Source organism: Megalobrama amblycephala, linkage group LG4 (genome assembly GCF_018812025.1).
Source record: "Megalobrama amblycephala isolate DHTTF-2021 linkage group LG4, ASM1881202v1, whole genome shotgun sequence".
Classification (NCBI taxonomy): domain Eukaryota; kingdom Metazoa; phylum Chordata; class Actinopteri; order Cypriniformes; family Xenocyprididae; genus Megalobrama; species Megalobrama amblycephala.
The window spans coordinates 42,784,011-42,803,654 of NC_063047.1; the positions used below are offsets into that span (position 1 = coordinate 42,784,011).

Consider the following 19,644-nt stretch of genomic DNA (forward strand, 5'->3'; position numbering starts at 1 on the left):
GTAGGGACGACTGCTTCACAAACGAGGGTCAATTCAACACAAAAGATGAACATGACGGCACATGCTAGTGGATGAGTTGAATCAACTCCACAGCAACTACATCAATTTATCCACTAACCATTCAGAAACGTCTAAAAGTTGTAACTTCTTCCTGAGTCTCTCCATCAGTGTCGACTCCGGTTTGAACAATGTAAGGCTGAACACTTTCGTCATTTTGGCTGCGTGAGATTCTCCAGCTTTGTTGTTGTTGAGCTGTTAAAGCTCCGCCCTCTTCTGGAAAGGGGACGGGAGCAGCAGCTTATTTGCATTTAAAGGGACACACACAAAAACTGAGTGCTTTTGCTCAAACCCAAATAGGGGCAAATTTAACAAGCTAATAAATGATTTGTGGGGTATTTTGAGCTGAAACTTCACAGACACATTCTGGAGACACCAGAGACTGATATTACATATTGTGAAAAGGGGCAGTATAGGTCACCTTTAAAGTATATCCTGACTATATCTTTACTTTAAGGCATGAGCAGCTTGCATCTTGTCAAACTAAAGTTTATCTTCCTCTTTTGAAGGGGACACAGCTGTCTCCTAAACCTTCCAGCATTTCTTTTGATTCTTGAAGGTGGAGCTTATTTGCACAGGCTTGTATGACCTCTCCTCCAGCTGACAGCTGTATTAACCGAGTAACATAAAGGAGATTAGGAGTGTTTACTTCCCCAAGTGCTGTGACACGTCAATCCATTGAGAACGGAGCATCAGAAAAGCTGCACACGCTAACACTCCCCGTGTAAAGCGAGGTTCATATGCATTCTGGTGGAGTCCAAATAAAAGCAATCACAGGTCACTGTCCCCACTTCCCAAAGGGCACAGACATGACCACCTCAATTCTGGGATGAAATTGAAATGTTAATGAGTGCTATTCATCATCAGAGCTCAGAAATGATCTGATAGTATGAGGGAGAAAATGAGAGAAGGTGTTTCTGAGAAAGGAATATAATCCTATAACTAGACACAAAATGGAAAGTACAACTATGGTGTTAGATTAAACAACATTCACACTGTTTTACTTCTTTGGCAAAGATAATACAGCAATGTGTCAGAACTACGTAAATTTTCTGTAATGTACTTGCAACCGAGAACATAATTCCTTCACTGGCAGGCTTTTAAGAACTAGTTTACTGTCCAATGAGAGAGAGAGAAAGAAAAAAAACATTAATCACAACATGTCAGAAAGCTTTCAGAAAGCATGCTATGACCTAATGCTTGTGATTTCACACTCTTAGTCCAAAGCATCATGACTATTTAGTTGTCCCTCATAATTTTTAAATGCAAGATTCATAATTATTGCAAGTCCGAAAACATTACATTCAGTTCACGCTTAAGTATATTCCTTTTAAATTATATTATTTCCGTAATAACTATTCCCTTTAAAAGTATATAAAGTGTACTTTTTTTCCACTCATTCGAAACTAACAAACTATCATAGCGAAGCTGACACCATAAGAACACCTTGACATATGTTGCGTTTCCAATAATGACAAAAACAGCTTGGTTGTGGAAAAAAAAAAAGAAAAAGAAAAAGTAATACTGTAAATAGCTTGTTTCCCTGAGGACATTTCAGCCAACAGCAGCTGTGGGTCTATCAGAAATGAAGAGGCAAGAGCAGTGTCATATAAAGGGCTCTGACAAGTCTATTAATAACAATGTATTTTTGTATTACAATAAAATACAGAACGAAAGGTAAATAAATAATTGTTAGATATTAAAATAAAAAAATGGCCAAATAAATAAAAGGTCCCAATGGAAAGGGAATGTGAAAGCTCTAGTAAGGAACTGCAGCCAATGTTAATGCAAGGTGGTTACTAAGGTGTTACTAAGGTGTGCATTAGTGCCCGCCCACTTTTTAAACAGCGTTGGTTCCGGAAGTCCCCCCCCCCCCCATTCATTTCTCACATAAGGATCTTTAAAGCATTATAAGCCATGAACCAAACCAACCAGCTATAAGGAGAATCACAACATTACTAACTTTGATTTGAAGTAAAAAAATGATTTGAAAATTGGTCAAAAAGACAAAAGTACAAGACTGTGTACTTTAGTGATAGAATAAAAACTACAATCCCATAAAACATTGTGAACAGCAAATTCGAATCAATAATAATGGAGAAATAATGGAGTGTAGGGAGATTGAGTCAATCTCTTTTGGTGCATTTTGCTTGTTTCAAATCTATGATTGGTGGAATTTTCTGTACAGCATCATGGGTAATGTAGTTTTTCACCATGATTATTTTAAAAATAAGCTGTAATAATGCAGGTAAACGGCTTCATCAGCAGCAAATTAACATACTCATAGCTCACAGTAGGGCTTTCTTTAAAGGTTTATAAGTCTATCTGAAAATCGCTCTGATTAGAGATTTTGGCAAAAACAAACTTCAAGTTTATATAATAACAAGGTCATATAAATAACTATCTTTAATAAACCTTTTGAAATAAAACGATCCAGACCATGCTTGATGATTTACAGTCAAACCTCAGCAGCAGTGCATTTCTGTCTTATTATACTGTATCCATTTTTCAGTCCATAATGTATTGAAAACACACAGGTGGGCTTGTTGAGCTGCTGTACTTGAGCTGTGATTAACTCACCGCACTTCTCCAGGGTCCTCTGTAACCAATACGTCCGTCTTACAGCTGGCTATAGGATTGATTGACAGCTCCACCGGAGGAACCACAAAGCTCTTGCTGACTGGCAGCCAAAGGCCTTGACCCAGACTGTAGGATGACCTGCAGCGTGAGTGACATCGACACAAAGAGAGTAATGTGTCAGCTGAATTTCAATGACCTTGTGTAACATGCTAGAATTAAAAAAGAACTGCTTATTACAAGAAAGCCACACTGACCCAGAGAGGAGATCTGTTCTTCATAACATGCACAAATGAAGAGCATCAAACTAGACAGTAGTTGTGTGATAATGACATATGTAAAGGTGTTTAATAATACAAAAACAAAAATAACTTAACAATAATAAGCATAATAAACATTGCAAATATACAGTACATGACAAGTCTGTAGAAACGATCCAGTAAATGGGTCATATAATGGTGAAAAGAAAGCAAAAAAAAAAAAAAAGAGCAAACAAACACACAAAATCAATCAATCAATCAATCAATCAATCAATCAATCAATCAATCAATCAATCAATCAATCAATCAATCAATCAATCAATCAATCAATCAATCAATCAATCAATCAATCAATCAATCAATCAATCAATCTTATAGGAAGAGACTGCAGATTGGATTAGAATGACATTGGGGTGAATAATCATGACCAGGTTCAAAATCTAAGCTAAACCAATATAAATTTTGCCAAAGAATCCACATTCTGAGAATGCAATTTGTATGATCGCATGCACCCTTATTATCATATATCACGGCGATCTGACACGAGGGCTCCACCGCTCTCCAAGCTCTGGTCTGAGTGTGCCCGGTTGCTGACCTTGAGTATAGACAAGCACATCTGAATTACTCTGGATCAATGCATACTTCCACTCATAAATAAGACAGCGATAGCCCAGGCCTTGCTCCAGCCCATCAATTGACACTTCAGAGGGCATCGATTGCTTTCCTCAGTCCACTATCAGTCAACTGCTGCCAGCTGAACTAAATGCCTTGAGTCGTCAGGTGGTTAAGAGTGATGACGGCTTGGGTGAGTAAGGAGAGAGTGAATGGATGATATAAATTTAATTTATTTTCGCCTTCACGTTTAGACCCGAAGAGAAAAAAAAATCAGGTTCAGGCTTCTAGTGTGAAAATTAGGAAAAGAATGAAATGTATTTGTCTTTAATTAAGACAGTGTTTAATTGGGAAAAGTGAGATATTGTCATTACATTATGTAATTGACCAGCATAAAGCACACATTTGTTTTAGCTGAACTCAATAAATGCAGGTATTAGGTAATTAATGGTTTTTATATCAAATAACCATGTGTTAATGGTTATTTTAGATAATAATAATTGCTCAGCAACCAACTTTGCATCTTTCTCATCTTTACACATTTGAGACACACCTCTTCTTAAGTGTAAATAACTGGAAAATTACTGCCTACATTTACATATAATTCACTGCCTGAAATTAATACGAGTGGCAGCAGAACAGCTTTTGTTCCTTTTCACACAGATTATGATTACAGGGGAAGGTTTATTGATTAACAAAGATTTATTTTCGCACGGTTTCCTGCACAATACTATCAAAACACTTCGCCATAGAGCATGATTTGTGAACTAATACATTTTGAGGTTTGCATCCCATAACCGGCTCCATTTGTGTGGCTTTTCTGATGTAGTAAACTTGCTCTGAATCTCACCTGGTACAGCATTGCTCTTGTGAAACATGAATCACGATACAAGATCTCAAAGACTTGCAGAAGCAAGATAACATGGTATGGTTGCTTCAGCAAATGCGTTTTAATCTCACATTTGCTTTTGCCAACACTATTGGTTAGGTTTAGGGTCGTGTTAGTGTAGTCAGTAAGTTATTTTCAAACGCATTAGAGCATTAACCTTTTAGCGCCACTCACCAGACATCTGATTTCAGAACTGCAGTGATATGTGCACTAACCAACATAATAAAGTGCTGCCACAGTCATGGAGAAAATTGTACATGGCATTTATCGCCACTGACTTTTAAACTTCCATGAAACAGCATTTTGCAAAAATGTAGCATTTCTTCATGACACTGGACTATTTAATAAACATCAAAAAATAATGATATCACACAAAGTCTCCTGTGGCTGTGTCTCCTGAAAAGGGCAGCGAAATAAACCCGGAGGTTTTGCAGAAATATAGACAGAGTCACATATTTTCATTGAGCCTGCTTTGGAAATATCAACACACATCATTCAGATGGCATTCAAGCTTGCTGCAATCCATGTGACGAGTTACATCAGATATTTTAAGGGCAGAAGCTTTACAGACTGTCACAGCCGCAGGACAGAAACACTGAGAAATCCAAAGTGACGTTCTGCGGTTTGTGACCTGCCCTTGTTTCCTTTCTATCGCCACCGTTTTCCCGAGCACATGAAAAAATAAATATATGGAGCCGTAAACATCTATAGTGACCCTGCTTTAAAATGGAACGAGGCCCAGAGCTCCGGTAAAACTACCTCCTCTTTCAGGTGGAACATGCCTAGGGCAAATCCTACCAGGAAACCCACAGAGCAGCCCGCAGGCGGTCTGTGAAGTCCTGTGTTCGGTATGAGGACAGCTGACAGCAGGTAGGGATGCCCTGCCTAGACTGGGACACCCCAGAGACTGTTGTGTTCAGCATGGGACCTTTTTCAGAGGACAGACGGCCAGGCAGATCTGTTTTTCCTGTCGTGCTTACCTGAAAATCTTCTCTGGAGCCTGTTCCCCTGTGACAAGGTCATAACCTCTCTCCAGGTTTGAATACGGCCATGGACTGTGGGTGGAACACACATACACAAAAAGATTTGAAATGCAATATGTGCTTAAGTGCTTTATCTGGCAAATGTGAAAAGCAGTAATAGCAATAATAAATATAGCTACACTCAGCTATTAATGGGTCAAGCACAACAGAAGCAAACAAGGAAGCTAGCAGCAGACCAACAATGCCATAATGGACTATGATAGTAACTGAGACAAAGACACTGCATGTCAATTTTGAAGTCAGTTAGACCAATAGTACTGATGTTAGAGCCATTTTCATGTTTTGTTCAATTATAGTACCATCAAGTGGCACAGTCCCACCACATTTTTTTTTTTTTTTTTTTTTTTTTGTGTGTCCTCAGAGTGCCCCCATACATAAGCATGTCAAATTTGGTGGAAATACCTCATTTTGTTTAAGAGTTATATACATTTTTATGTATGAAGACATAAAAAAATTACCCACACCTGACTTTGATTGCATATTTTTTGCCACGTACTTTCAAAATTTTGACTTTTGGCCATTGGCATATGATCAACGACCTATGTTTCCGATTTTCCTATGATGGTTTCATCTCGATCAGACTAATGGTTTCTAAGATATTTGCAAATGTTGTTTAAACTCTAAAACAAAACATTGCAGAAACCATAAGGCAAAACCTAGCATGTTTGGTATTGTTGGACTCGGCAAGGATTCCCGTGAAAATAAGCCAACCACATCGAAAGTTATAAGCATGTAAATATTTTTTTCACCACTAGGTGGCGCTGGTCCAAAACTTCTCAGACTCCTTCAGGGCATTGTGCCGATGACCCATACCAAGTTTCGTAATGATATGTTAATGCATTCGTAAAATACAACATTTTACTACAAATTTAATAAACTACAAGGTATAAGCAAAAATAGCCATTTTCGTATCTCCGGACCAGTAGGTGGTGCTGCACCGAAATTCAGCATGTAACCTCAAGTTATGTTTGTGATGACATGGACCAAGTTTGGTCTGAATACGACAAAGCGTTGAGGAGATTCAGCCTTACATCTATTTTCACAAGTTCTACACAAGTTTTTCAAAAACCGTTTGACAAAACAACTTGATTTCCATAACTTTTTGTTGGCATGGTCTGAAGATGATCTGGTTCAATTTTCGTGAAAATCAGAGCAACGGCCTAGGAAGAGTTAAAAAAAAAGTATGTTTTTTGGAAAAATCTAAATGGTGGGAGAATTTTATAAATATAAGTGCAAGTTTGGACAGCTGGTGGCGCTAGAGGGATTGAGTTAGAGACTCCAAATTTGTTGTATCTATCATAGTGCCACATTTCATAACTTTTCTGCAGGCAGTTCTATGGGCTGCCATAGACTTCCAGAGCGGAAGAAGAAGAAGAAAAAGAAGCAGAAAAAGAAGAAGTAGTTGCTAAGTGTTCTAGGTTGTTGCTATGCAGTTGCTAGGGTGTTATAGGTGTTTGCTAAAGTGTTGCTAGGTAGATGCTAAGGTGTTCTGAGTGGTTGCTAGGCAGTTGCTATGCAGTGGTTAGTATGTTTTGGGTTGTTGCTATACAGTTGCTAAGTGTTTAAGGTTGTTGCTATGCACTTAGCAGGGTGTTCTTGGTGGTTATGAGGCAGTTGCTATAGGCGTTATAGGTGGTTGCTAAAGTGTTGCTAGGTAGATTCTAGGGTGTTCTAAGTTGTAGCTAGGGTGTTGCTATGCAGTGGTTAGTATGTTATGGAATGTTGTTATGCAGTTGCTAAGTGTCCCAGGTTGTTGCTATGCAGTTAGTAGGTTGTTCAGGGGTGTGTTTCCCGAAAGCATCGTTAGTGAACCATGGTCGTAAGTCCAATTGAACTCTATTGGTAACGATGGAACTTGCGACCATAGTTCGCTTTGGGAAACGCACCTCTGGGTGGTTGCAAGGCAGTTGCTATAGGTGTTATAGGTGGTTGCTAAAGTGTTAGGTAGATGCTAGGGTGTTCTGAGTTCTTTCTATGGTGTTGTTATGCAGTTTCTAGGATGTTCTGGTCTGGGTGGTTTCTTGGGTGTTGCTATTCTGTTGTTAGGGTGTTCTGACTGGTTGCTAGGCTGTTGTTAGGGTGTTCGGGGTTTTGCTGTGCAGTGGGTAGTATGTTTTGGGTTGTTGCTATGCAGTTGCTAGGATGTTCTTGGTGGTTGTGAGGCAGTTGGTCTAGGTGTTATAGGTGGTTGATAAAGTGTTGCTAGGTAGATGCTAGGGTGTTCTGAGTGGTTGCTAGGGTGTTGCTATGCAGTGGTTAGTATTTTTTGGGTTGTACCTATGCGGTTGCTTGGATGTTCTGGGTGGTTGTGAGGCAGTTGCTAAGTGTTCTAGGTTGTTGCTATAGGGTGTTGCTATGCAGTTGCTAGGATGTTCTGTTTGGTTGTGAGGCAATTGGTTTAGGTGTTATAGGTGGTTGATAAAGTGTTGCTAGGTAGATGCTAGGGTGTTCTGAGTTGTTTCTATGGCTTGCTATTCAGTTGCTAGGATGTTCTGGTCTGGGTGGTTTCTTGGGTGTTGTATTCTGTTGTTAGGGTGTTCTGACTGGTTGCTAGGCTGTTATTAGGGTGTTATGGGTTGTTACTAGGGTTTTGCTATGCAGTGGTTAGTATGTTTTGGGTTTTTGCTATGCAGTTGCTTGGATGTTCTGGGTGGTTGTGAGGTAGTTGCTAAGTGTTCTACTGTAGATTGTTGCTATAGGGTGTTGCTATGCAGTTGCTGGGATGTTCTGGGTGGTTGTGAGGCATTTGCTAAGTGTTCTACTGTAGATTGTTGCTATAGGGTGTAGCTATGCAGTTGCTAGGATGTTCTGGGTGGTTGTGAGGCAGTTGCTAAGTGTTCTACTGTAGATTGTTGCTATAGGGTGTTGCTATGCAGTTGCTTGGATGTTCTGGGTGGTTGTGAGGCAGTTGCTAAGTGTTCTACTGTAGATTGTTGCTATGCAGTTGCTAGGATGTTCTGGGTGGTTGTGAGGCAGTTGGTCTAGGTGTTATAGGTGGTTGATAAGGTGTTGCTAGGTAGATACTAGGGTGTTCTGAGTGGTTGCTAGGGTTTTCCCTATGCAGTTGCTTGGATGTTCTGGGTGTTTGTAAGGCAGTTGAGCTAGGTGTTATAGGTGGTTGATAAAGTGTTGCTAGGAAGATGCTAGGGTTATTTGGGTTAACCAGGGTTAATATAGGGTTAACTTAGGATTAACAAAGGGTTAACCCCTTCTAATTAGGGATTTTTCACCTGAAATGCATGTAATTGTACTAAGGGTCAGATTTATCTTCCCATGTTGTCATGTTGAAGTGTAACACTGTCCCACGTTTTTAAATCTCAGTCTGGAGCCTCCGTCTGGGCCGAAAGTTCTGCCGCCGTTTTATTAGACCAGCTGTTTGCTTGAGCGAGTTCATTAACATGCGCCACAAGAGTCAGGAAGAGGAGTTACTACACTTGGCATGAGGTGAGGTGATGAATCGTATCTCTCTGTGTTGCAGTCTTTCTCTTCTCCCCCCCTCATCTCCCTCCTGTCCTGGCTTTTAGTTCGCCCTATTTGTGAGGCGTTGACAGAGTGGTTTGCAGCACTCACCCTTCATTGCGGCCCCAATCAGTGCGAACGCAGAGATGTTGATGCTCTGGGTCAGGGGCGTAACCTTCCAGACAGCTGCATTCCCCTGCAGAGAGCACAATACAGTGACAGATTATGTGCATTTATCCCTCTGGCAAATCAACAGCCCTGTCCATGTGGCACCCAGTGCTGCCGGCGCACACACATGGATTCGGCCCAGACAAAAGGTTTTTAAAGTACAGTTTGTGGTGGGAGTCAAGTGGGAAGAGTGACATGTGAGAGCTGGTTCTGTCTCCGACACCTTCGCTATCAGATCTTGAAAGGTATCACAGAAGTGCTCAGCTCTCCAAAGGTGATGCTATGAGCCGAGGATACGGGAATGATACCTGGACTCGAGGGGGACTGTTGCGTGAATCCCACGGAAATATGTTCATATGTTAACTTTACACCCCAAAATCAAAGGTCTATTTTTAAGACCCTTTTTGCAAATTTTTATGCCATCAAGAATTTTAAAAACTGAATATTTATATCTTAATATAATTATATCATTACATGGGGGAAAACATCATATGTTATAACGAAATGAGAGTATGGAAGCTTGCAACTTGCCACTTGTTTCTTCACAATTTTTATCTCACCACTAGTGATTTCTGCATTTCTGAGCTGTTTTCACAAATAATTTGATCTTACCACTAGGAGTCCTAAGAGTTCCTAGCTACGAGATTTGGCTTAAAACCTCTTTTGTGTGTGTGTGTGTGTGTGTGTGTGTGTGTGTGTGTGTGTGTGTGTGTGTGTGACAATGAAGTATTACATCTACGGCTAATTTTATTCAGTTTCTCCAAATCAATTACTCTAATTAATGGATATACATTATTTAAACCACATTTACAGTACACATATAGTGATGTATAATACAAAACCACCAAAGATAAGACAAAAAAGGCTAACTGGACATTTGAAACTAAGAAAACACCTGAACGATACAAGTGATAACTTTTTAATAATATAATATATTTACTCTTTAACACTATTTTAGTGTTGATATGCTTTGCCCCTAATTTTTGAAAGTTGTTCCTAAATTTGTGCATTAGGAGCAATTTTTGGGTTTAAGATTTTTTTGTGAGTACGACACCTGATTTTTTTCTCATAACTCAGAGTTTATAGAATTCTGAGAAAAAAAGGTGAGATGTGAATTATGAAATCTGAGGAAAAAGTCAGAATTGCAGGATAAAAAGTCTCAATTATCTTTCTCTCTCTTTTTTCATGGCAGAAACAAGCTTATAAATGAGATTTTTGTTTTCAAAATGAATGAATTTACTACATATTTAATACATAACATGATACAACTTTATGTGAGGTTTATTATTATTATAATATTATAATTATAATATTTTTGAAAGATTACAGAAATATTTTGTAAAGTTCATGTCTAAAAGTAAATTAATGAAACAAATTGTTTAGTCATACTTTAACAGTAATCTGGAGAAACTTTAATATTTGTTTGCTGTCCTTTTTGTCTCTGTGATCCAAGCAGCCAATTTATCAAATCACAGTTTCCATTGCTTTCATTCTTTCTGCTTCATAAATATGGAATCATGATAATTTCTGAAGTTGCCGGGAGTTTGCAAACTTATGATTCATAAGACAAAACTCACAAAAATATAAAACTGGAAATCAAAAAAAAAAATAAAACATACTCTTTAATTAACATTCGCTTATAAACATACACTTTGAATTAAAATAAAACATCAAATCTGAAAATCAATCAGATAAGATACAATAGTACTTCTCTTGAATATGAAGGATAATTTTAATACCAGCGCTGGCTGGAGGGGAAACGAAACAATGAGAAAAGTCATTACAAACCGCACAGGCAGATATTCATATTTCATGAGCTGGAGCAGTGAATATTAGAAATAATATGCACCCATCTGTACTCCTACCATGATAGTGATATTCATCCCATTTCAAGACTCCCATTTCACGGCTTATTCTTGAGAAAACAAGCACATTTAGGCGCATCTATTTCACCGGCACAAACAGAGTAAGTGAAGGAGACGGACAGGGCAACGGCTGCCAACCGGAACTAACGTACAGTAATGACCAACAGAAGTCATCTATTGCAATTTATTACACAGCTCTCTGGAATACCTGAATCCGTCATGGCATTCTGCATTCCATTTTTTCATTTTGTAAACATTATGGGAACGTTACTTTTGAATGTTCTCTGAACGTTCTGAAACAAGCAGTAACATTTAAAAAATGGTCAGTGCAGTGCAAAGAATACAAAAACCTTAGAAAGCTCATATCGTGTCACGGTGTGTTGCAGAAGAAAGCATGAAGATGATGAATGAGTTCCAAGACGAAATTTAATACAAATAATCCAAACGAGAAGAGTTACACACATTAATCGTAATTGTGACCGGCGGACAAACTCACACATGGGAACACACATGAACTTAAATACTAAAGATAACAAAGTCCTGTTTACAGACTTCATAATATTCCCACACAGATGACATTTTGGGAAATGATGGCAAAGCATTTAGTGTGCAAGTTGCATTTCAAAACTATGCAAAAAGTCATTTACAGTTGCAAGAAAAAGTATGTGAACCACTTGCAGAATCTGTGAAAATGTGAATAATTTTAATAAAATAAGAGGGATCATACAAAATGCATGTTATTTTTTTTTTATTAAGTACGGTCCTGAGTAAGATATTTTACATAAAAGATGTTTACATATAATCCACAAGACAAAACAATAGCTGAATTTATTAAAATAACCCCATTCATAAGTATGTGAACCATTCAGCTATTCAGCTATTGTTTTGTCTTGTGAACTAAATGTAAACATCTTTTATGTAAAATATCTTTCTCAGGACAGTACTAAACAAAAAACAACATGCATTTTGTATGATCTCTCTTATTTTATTAAAATTATTCACATTTTCACAGATTCTCCAAGTGGTTCACATACTTTTTCTTGCAACTGTAGACAGAGGCAGAGGCACAGTCATACACAACCTGCCTAATATCTGCACTTAACAAAAAGAAATAAAAAATCTGTCTGGCAGTAAGAGTGAAACTGCACACGCAGACATAACAGAAGCAATTAGTTTAATAGCCAAGTGCTTAATAATTCATTTTCTATGAGCGCATATGCATATGACAGATACCTGTACCATCAAATCAGCAAGGAAGCAACCCTTCTGTTATTCATGGCAGAAAATGAGCCTTTCCATCTTTTAAAATGAAGGTTCAAATGCACTAAAACACTTCTGCAGCAGTACGTGCTGGTCCTTCAGATGATATGCCAGTTATTCTGATTTAGAGGTTTCAATCATACAGCTCTCACTGATGATTTTGAAGGTAGAATACCTATATAAATGGTCGTCCTTCGAAGCCCTGTAAGGTTATAACTGAAGCAAGTTTGTGTATGTGAGAACAACTTGAAGTCTTTTTTGAACAAAGTTAGAAAGTGTTTTAAGTGACGTTCTTTGAAGGACTCCTTATATTCACAATTAAATAGAGCTGCACAAACATGTGACATTCAAGGGCTCTTTACACAGTATATTTTTATCAACCTTTCTGGTAGCCTTCATTCCTTCTATTCTCCTCAATAGTGCAGGGTAACAAAATGGAAAGTGTCAACTGCATTATGAAGTTTCTTCACTGCAAAGTTTGAATGTCCATTTTGATCTTACATTTCACGAACTGCGTTGATTTATTGTTTTTGAATGTTTCCTGGGGTGCACTTTTAATGTTAGTGTGCTTTTTATATCAAAAATGATCATAATTTAGAAATAAAAGGCATTTTTCCTCTCAAATCAGATTTTAGCCTCTGATTTGAGCGCTCTGTTTTAAGGGGCGTGTCTCTGTGAGACTTCAGTGTGAACGCCCACTGCTGTGATTGGCTGACATCTTTGCATTTGAAATAGCTAAGCATTACTCTCTCGAAAACGTTTAGCACGTTATACTATTATAGCTCTCAAGGTTAACTAATCATGAAAAGTGTTGATTATAGCATTATATTTAGATCGTGGCATGAAAGGTTGCAGTGATGAACATTGTAGTCGATCACAGACATGTTGTTGAGCTCATGAAAGCAGTGATCTCGTCATTGAAACTCAATTTCTGCACACTAACGAATGCTTTCATCATAACTAACAGTGCAAACACCATATAAATAAGAGATTTGTTGAATTAAAACGGGAGTTTTGGCTCGAGTCCAGAACTCAGTCACTGATAAACTCACTCTGTTTGATTGACAGCTCCAGCGATTGTAAAGGGAGCGTTCTTTGATCGCTTTCTATATATAATTTAATCACCATTTAAATAACAGATTATTTTCATCCTACTAAGAGAAACAAGGTGAAGTTGAGCGTTTAGTCACTGGTTTGATTTACTGACACACAGACAAAGATCATCTGACTGTACATGAATCATTAATATCAGATCAGGCATTAGAATGAACACAGTTACTGACATGTTGTTGCATTACTGTCGAGTTCATATCGTAAAAGTCTGTTTGCACTGAAATGCGATTGATTTACCAAAGAATCCACAGTGAAATGAACCGAATACAAATAAATAAAGCTCAACTGAGACATTCACATTGTTGAAAATAAATAACCATATTCCTGCATTAGGATCCTTTGAAAGGTAATGTTATTTTAGTCCTGTATCGCTCTTCTCTCCTCCTCATCTCACTAACACACCAGTGGGCGGGGCTAATGCTGCAATGATGAAGTAGGCGTTGATTTCTTCTGAGGAGGCGGAGTTTCACCATCTATAGACACATTCCAGGATCAGTCGTTCGCTGGATCTGGAGTCAATAAAAGCTTTTGTTGGACTAACAAGGAAGTTTTCAGTTCTGAAACTTACAGGATATTCTTATAGTACGATGACCTCTCATATATCAAAGCAAATCAAATGATTTCTCAATTCATGACCCCTTTAAAGTGTGGACAAAATATGAGTTGCATTGGATTATTCATCCAAAATTGGAAATAGTGTCATGTTATTCCAAACCTGTATGACTTTCTCTTGTGCGAAACACATTTTGTTTTTACACCACCATTCAAAAATTTGGGGTTAGCAGCTTTTACTCTACGTGCCAGATTTAGGCTACTGTACAATATAACCACAAAATTCCTTATAACTTTATATGATTACAAAGGTTTGATATGAGGAAACATGAAGCAAAAAAATAATGAACTGAAGTTGATTGGCTCTTAATCCTGAAACTTCCTTTCCTTTCCTACAGTCGCTATATTGAGCATTAATACTACACGCACACATCGCATGAGGGATTCTGTGCTGTCAGAGCCATAGTTATACAATTTAGCAGCACTTTGATCAAGAACATATGATTTCGTTTATTTCAAGTCTTGATTTCCATTACAAAGACCTCCCGATGCCCTCATATTTAACATTCAGAAGGAGGCATCAGTGTTTGTCGATTGTGTGGATTCTGCTGACACGTGGGATTATTTGCACGCTCAAACAACACTGGCACTGTGCCTTCTCTTTCTCATGGCCCAATGGCGAAAATAAAGATTCGAGCCGGATGATTCTGATCATCGAGGTTCTTTTTCATTTTAATATCTGAACTCGTGGTGATTAATAGATGCTTTCATTAGAATGCTTCTCGCGAAAGGCCACGCGGGCAATTTTCTGATTTCAAGGTTCAACGCGTGGGCACGGGGAAAGAGATATTGTTGTTCGGATGAATATTTCCCGGTGTTACACAATTCCGAGGGAAGCAATTCCGCCTATGGACCTTGAGAAGATTTATCATGTTACACTCCCACAGAGACATATGGACATGAGTAGAGCGAGAGAGAGAGAATAGGGCTGATAAACTCGGAACACTATGAAATGACAGAGCCATTTTGTCCTCTATTAGTTGTGTGTGTGTGTGTGTGTGGGAGAGAGAGAGAGCAAACGAGGAATATTTATAGCAGATGAATACAAGAGAGGCTTGGCTAGCTTTTATTAAGTCGTGAGCAAAACATATATTTCTGAAGCAGCCCGTGAAAGAGGAGAGCAGGGCAGAGAATCGGAGCTGATAACCTTGCGGTTTAATCAAAAGCTGGTTGTGGGCCGAGATTGGGCTGGCGTTGGGCCCGGGCGGCTGAACGCTCTCACTGACTCAGAGTGTGTGGAAAAGACAAGAGTCTTCTATCGGCCAATTCTCCATCTCGCTCGACACGGAGAGAAGAGTCTGATAACACTCAGCCGGGCTGCGGTCACAGCAGGACCTGCGAGATACGCCATACATCGCACACCTCTTCCATAATTTAAATTCAGTTATGGATTACTCATTCGCATAGTGCTTGTAATGTGCATGCTGTGAGGCTTAATATGCACTGAAAATACTCTCCAACGTAAGTATATGAATTAGTGCTTTCAAACGATTAATTGCAATTAATTGCATCCAAAATAAAAGTTTGTTTTAACATAATATATGTGTGTCTGTAAATATTATATATGCAAATACATGCAATATGTATATACAATATACATATAGTATATACATGCAAATATTTCACCTGAGCGAGTGTATTCCAGGCTGATATTCTTCAGGTCAATCTTTATTCAATATTCATAATCACAAAATCAGTTTGAATGTCCACTGAGGAAAGGGATATCTTTTGTCTTTATCTCTTTAACATCGGGGCCCGTATGTATAAAACTTCTCAGAAATAGAATAGTCTTAAGTTTTGACTTAAGTGTCAAAAATTTTTTAGTAAAGAGTAGGACTTTTCTAAGAGAAGGAGACTTTTATAAAGAAGCTAAAAGCAACTTTTAGTAAAGTCTAAGACTTTAAATGTTGTGAACTAAGGACTACAATGATGTCAAGATTCAACCTCTGAATCAGCCAATAGCAAGCATGCAAGTTTGAAGTCACAGCAGCACAACACCAATAATTTAATGTTACTATAAAATAAGTCATTTAAAAAGTCACTGAAACGTTTTAATATTTAAAATTATTTTTTTTAAAAATAGCTTTGCATTGTGCAAAATTATCACAAATTAGTATTGATGGTGTGGAATCTTTTTCTATTGATATACGTCTCCTCATCTACAGTTGGAGCAATCATGTGTCATGAGTTCATCAACGGCTCCAACAACTCCAGGGAAGCCCACGGTCAACATAAAAGTGGCTTGCTTTTGCCACATGGTTTGATGGTCAGTTGGAAAGTCAATGATGTGCCATAGAGTAGTGGCCAAATGTGATGTCCAGCCATATCTTCAACCTTAATTGACATACTTTTAAAAAAAAATGTGTTAAAAAATGTAAGCATATTGTGTAGCTGTGCTGGGAGTCAATTGTGTGATAATGAAATGAAATTTCAAATTATTTCAAATTATTTTTGGCCAGGCTGTCATACAAAGAAATTATCAACACATGCAAAAACAAGAGGACCAATTAAATATTGAAAAACTGATTATGTTGTAGTCAATGTGTGCTTTTTTTCTGAGCTTTTTTTGTTGTTGTTTTTCAGAAACCTGTAGCTGTAGTTTCTTTTCTTTTTTCTTTTTTTTTTTTTTTTTTTTGCCAAATATTTTGTCAGAGAAATACCTTTGCTTAGTTTAGTGTTTTAATCTCCTTATTTTTAAATATTTAAATAATATAAACATAAAAATAAAAAAACAAAAAAAATATATTTCCCTCATATTTTGATGATTTAATAAAAATTGTAGGGTCATCAAAAAAAAAAAAAAAAAAAAAAAAAAAAAAAAAAACCTTTGCACAATTTTGGTCACTATGTTTGGTGTGGTAAGTTTAGCAATAGTACTATTTAAGAGCCTGCTTACTACTTTTTTTCATTTCTAGGGTTAGAGCATTGATTTGTAGAGTGGGAGAAGTTACATTTAAAGTCATAAGTTTATTCAAAAAGTCATTAAATGTATTAAAATGCATTAAATGTATTAATTATTGTTTTAATTAATATTAACATATTTATTAAATGTATTACATTTCTTATTAGGTCAGTTACAAAAGAATTGTCAATCAAGTTTATTTCATTTTATCAACTCCATGTCATCATCTAACTCTAATACATCACTGGAAAGCATGTGTCTCCTCTTCTCTGCTGCCATGTTGTTACTCCTAACTAGGTTAAGACACCTCTCCAGCTCTGCTAAATAATTTAGGAGCTGAGACCTAGTCTTGACACTTAAGAATAAGTATGATTCATAAAGGTTCTTAAGTCTAGGAATAAGAGTAAAATTACATCATTTTTAGAATTTTGACACACTTAAGACTAAAATTTTACTCTGAGCAGCTTTATCCATACGGGCCCTGGCTGTCATCACTCCCATGACCGCGCTAGTCAATGCATTTGTCAGTTGCGTCTCGTAAGATTTGTTTAAAGCAAAAACGTCTTTGTTTCCTTGTTTCCTTGTTTCAGTCCATTTCAATATAAAAGTCTTTGTGACTGACTGACGGTCTTTGCCACCATCTAATGTAACTTTCACTGAAGTTGAAATCACTAACAGACTCTTTCTGAATACCAAAAAATATGGCATGTTATTTATATAAAATATTATTTATTGAACAGTAATATTTAAATTAGCATCAATAACCATTATAACAGTATAAGAAGTAAAATAGGAAATAAACACAAGCAAACAGTTCAATGTACAAAAGCAGCGCTCTAGTTAGTACAGGATTTAATTTCAACGTAAATATAAAGTTATGAAACTTAATATAGACCTTATGCCAAATCTATTAGCTCTGGTACAAGTAATAGATGAATAAGACCAATGATTTCCCGTTTGATATACCCAAAATGAATTATATCTCATGTTTAAACACTATCTACATAAGAGCCAGCGGCAAATTCTCAAAGCACTGGCCGAGATGAAGCTGTTCTCTGCGGGTACATGAGCTCTGAACGACCGCTGACGGCCTGGAGCTCACATCTCTGAAAACGTCTAAACAAATATAGGCGCTATGTTTACATATAAATCACATATTTGAGGTCTAAATAACTACATTCTCACCTAAAAACCTCTTAAAACTACATTCCATTACAAAAATACAGTAGTATCTATAAAAATATGGTGGGTCTGCTCGTCGGCCATGACGTTTGTTAAACTCAAACACAAAGCAGATGTGACGGTAGTAAGTTGTTTTGTTATCAGTTTAACCATTAGCATCATTACTCCGTTATTCAGTGTCACATGATCCTTCAGAAATCGTTCTGATTTGCTGCTCAAGAAACATTTCTGATTATTATCAATGTTGTGCTGCTTCATATGTTTGATTATATTTTTTTCAGGTTCTTTTTTTGATATTTTCTTTTTTTTTGTAACATTATAAACATCTTTACTGGATAAATGTTGAGTTCCAGTTTCTACATCATTCACGTGTATCAGCTGCTCTTTCACATCCGCTGTTTATTTGTCCTTCAATGTCACTCTCTACTGCACGGTTTCATGTCGTGTTTTTTCATTATTTGCTATTCTGTGGCGTGAGTTCGATTGTCCCGCAGCCGCAGTCTTATCTAGCGCTCAAACATTTGACTTTCATTGGGTGGCTTTCTGCAGGATCACAGCAGCAGGAAATGAATTTAGATCCGGCTTCCTGTTTATGACAGCTCATCAGCGCTCCCTGGTCTCTCTCACTCCGGGGTTTGTGCATCTGTGAACCTGGAACTGTCTCTGAACAATCTGCAGCAATAAACAACGATGGCCTGTGTGTGTGTGGGACTGATCGTGAGACATCAGAGCAGCGGTGTTTACCGTGTTTCATCTGAGATAAGACCAGTGAAACAGGACTGTGAGCTCCAAGGGTCAAATTAAAAGAACATATCAGATATCTGTATCAGCTATAGATCACACAGGACGATTTTAATGTGATTATCTAAGCTCTTTTATTTATTTATTTTTGGCAACACTTCCGTATGGGGAACAAATATTCACTGTTAACGACAACTTTTGCCTCAATAAACTCCTAATTACTGCTTATTGGGTATTACTGGTATTGGGTAAGGTTGAAGGATCTAGAATATGGTCATGCAGAATAATGCATTAATACCACGGCAAAATCCCCAGAGTTAAATCAACTCTGATCAGAGAACATATGGTCACTGAAGCATAGTTAACGTTAATGAGATAATATGCTGTTTGTGGAGTTGTTTATTCAGATCTTGAGATATTTAATGTCTTTTATCTTCAGTTGATTTCATCTAAGGCTGTGGCTGAAGTCAGTTGTAGTTATTGTGTTTCTCTTTAGTGATTCTGCTTGTTAACAGCAGGTGTTCATCACTAATGCTCAATCATCACTTAATCACTTAACAATCTCATTAACTTTAACGCTGCTTTAGTGTTACTTTAACACTATATAGAGAGGGACCATATGTACTCTGAGCAGAGTTGATTTAACTCTGGGGATTTTGCTGTGTATGTGCCTTATGTACTAATAAACAGCCAATATTCTAGTAATATGCAAGCTAACGACTCTTCGTGTCCAATCAATTGCTCTCTAGAGTGAGAATGTACACAAACATTTGTGTCTGTAAGACTTTTTAATGTTATTGTCTCTTCTGTTCACCAAAGCTGCATTTATTTGATCATAAATACAGCAAAAAATTTGAATTTTTTTCTACAGTTTAAAATATATATTTTTTTATGTGAATAAATA

The 19,644-nt window shown here is 37.4% G+C and overlaps 1 protein-coding gene across 1 annotated transcript in view; it reads right to left on the reverse strand.

Moving 5' to 3' along the window:
- The window catches only part of LOC125267649 (astrotactin-2-like), a 458,853-nt gene that overhangs the window by 172,594 nt on the left and 266,615 nt on the right, over window positions 1–19,644 (reverse strand). The window contains exons 8-10 of the mRNA XM_048189494.1: window positions 9,009–9,093; window positions 5,376–5,450; window positions 2,638–2,775 (exon numbers count right to left, since the gene is read on the reverse strand). Coding sequence (XP_048045451.1) covers window positions 2,638–2,775; window positions 5,376–5,450; window positions 9,009–9,093 — 298 coding nt within the window. The remainder of the gene's footprint in view (window positions 1–2,637; window positions 2,776–5,375; window positions 5,451–9,008; window positions 9,094–19,644) is intronic.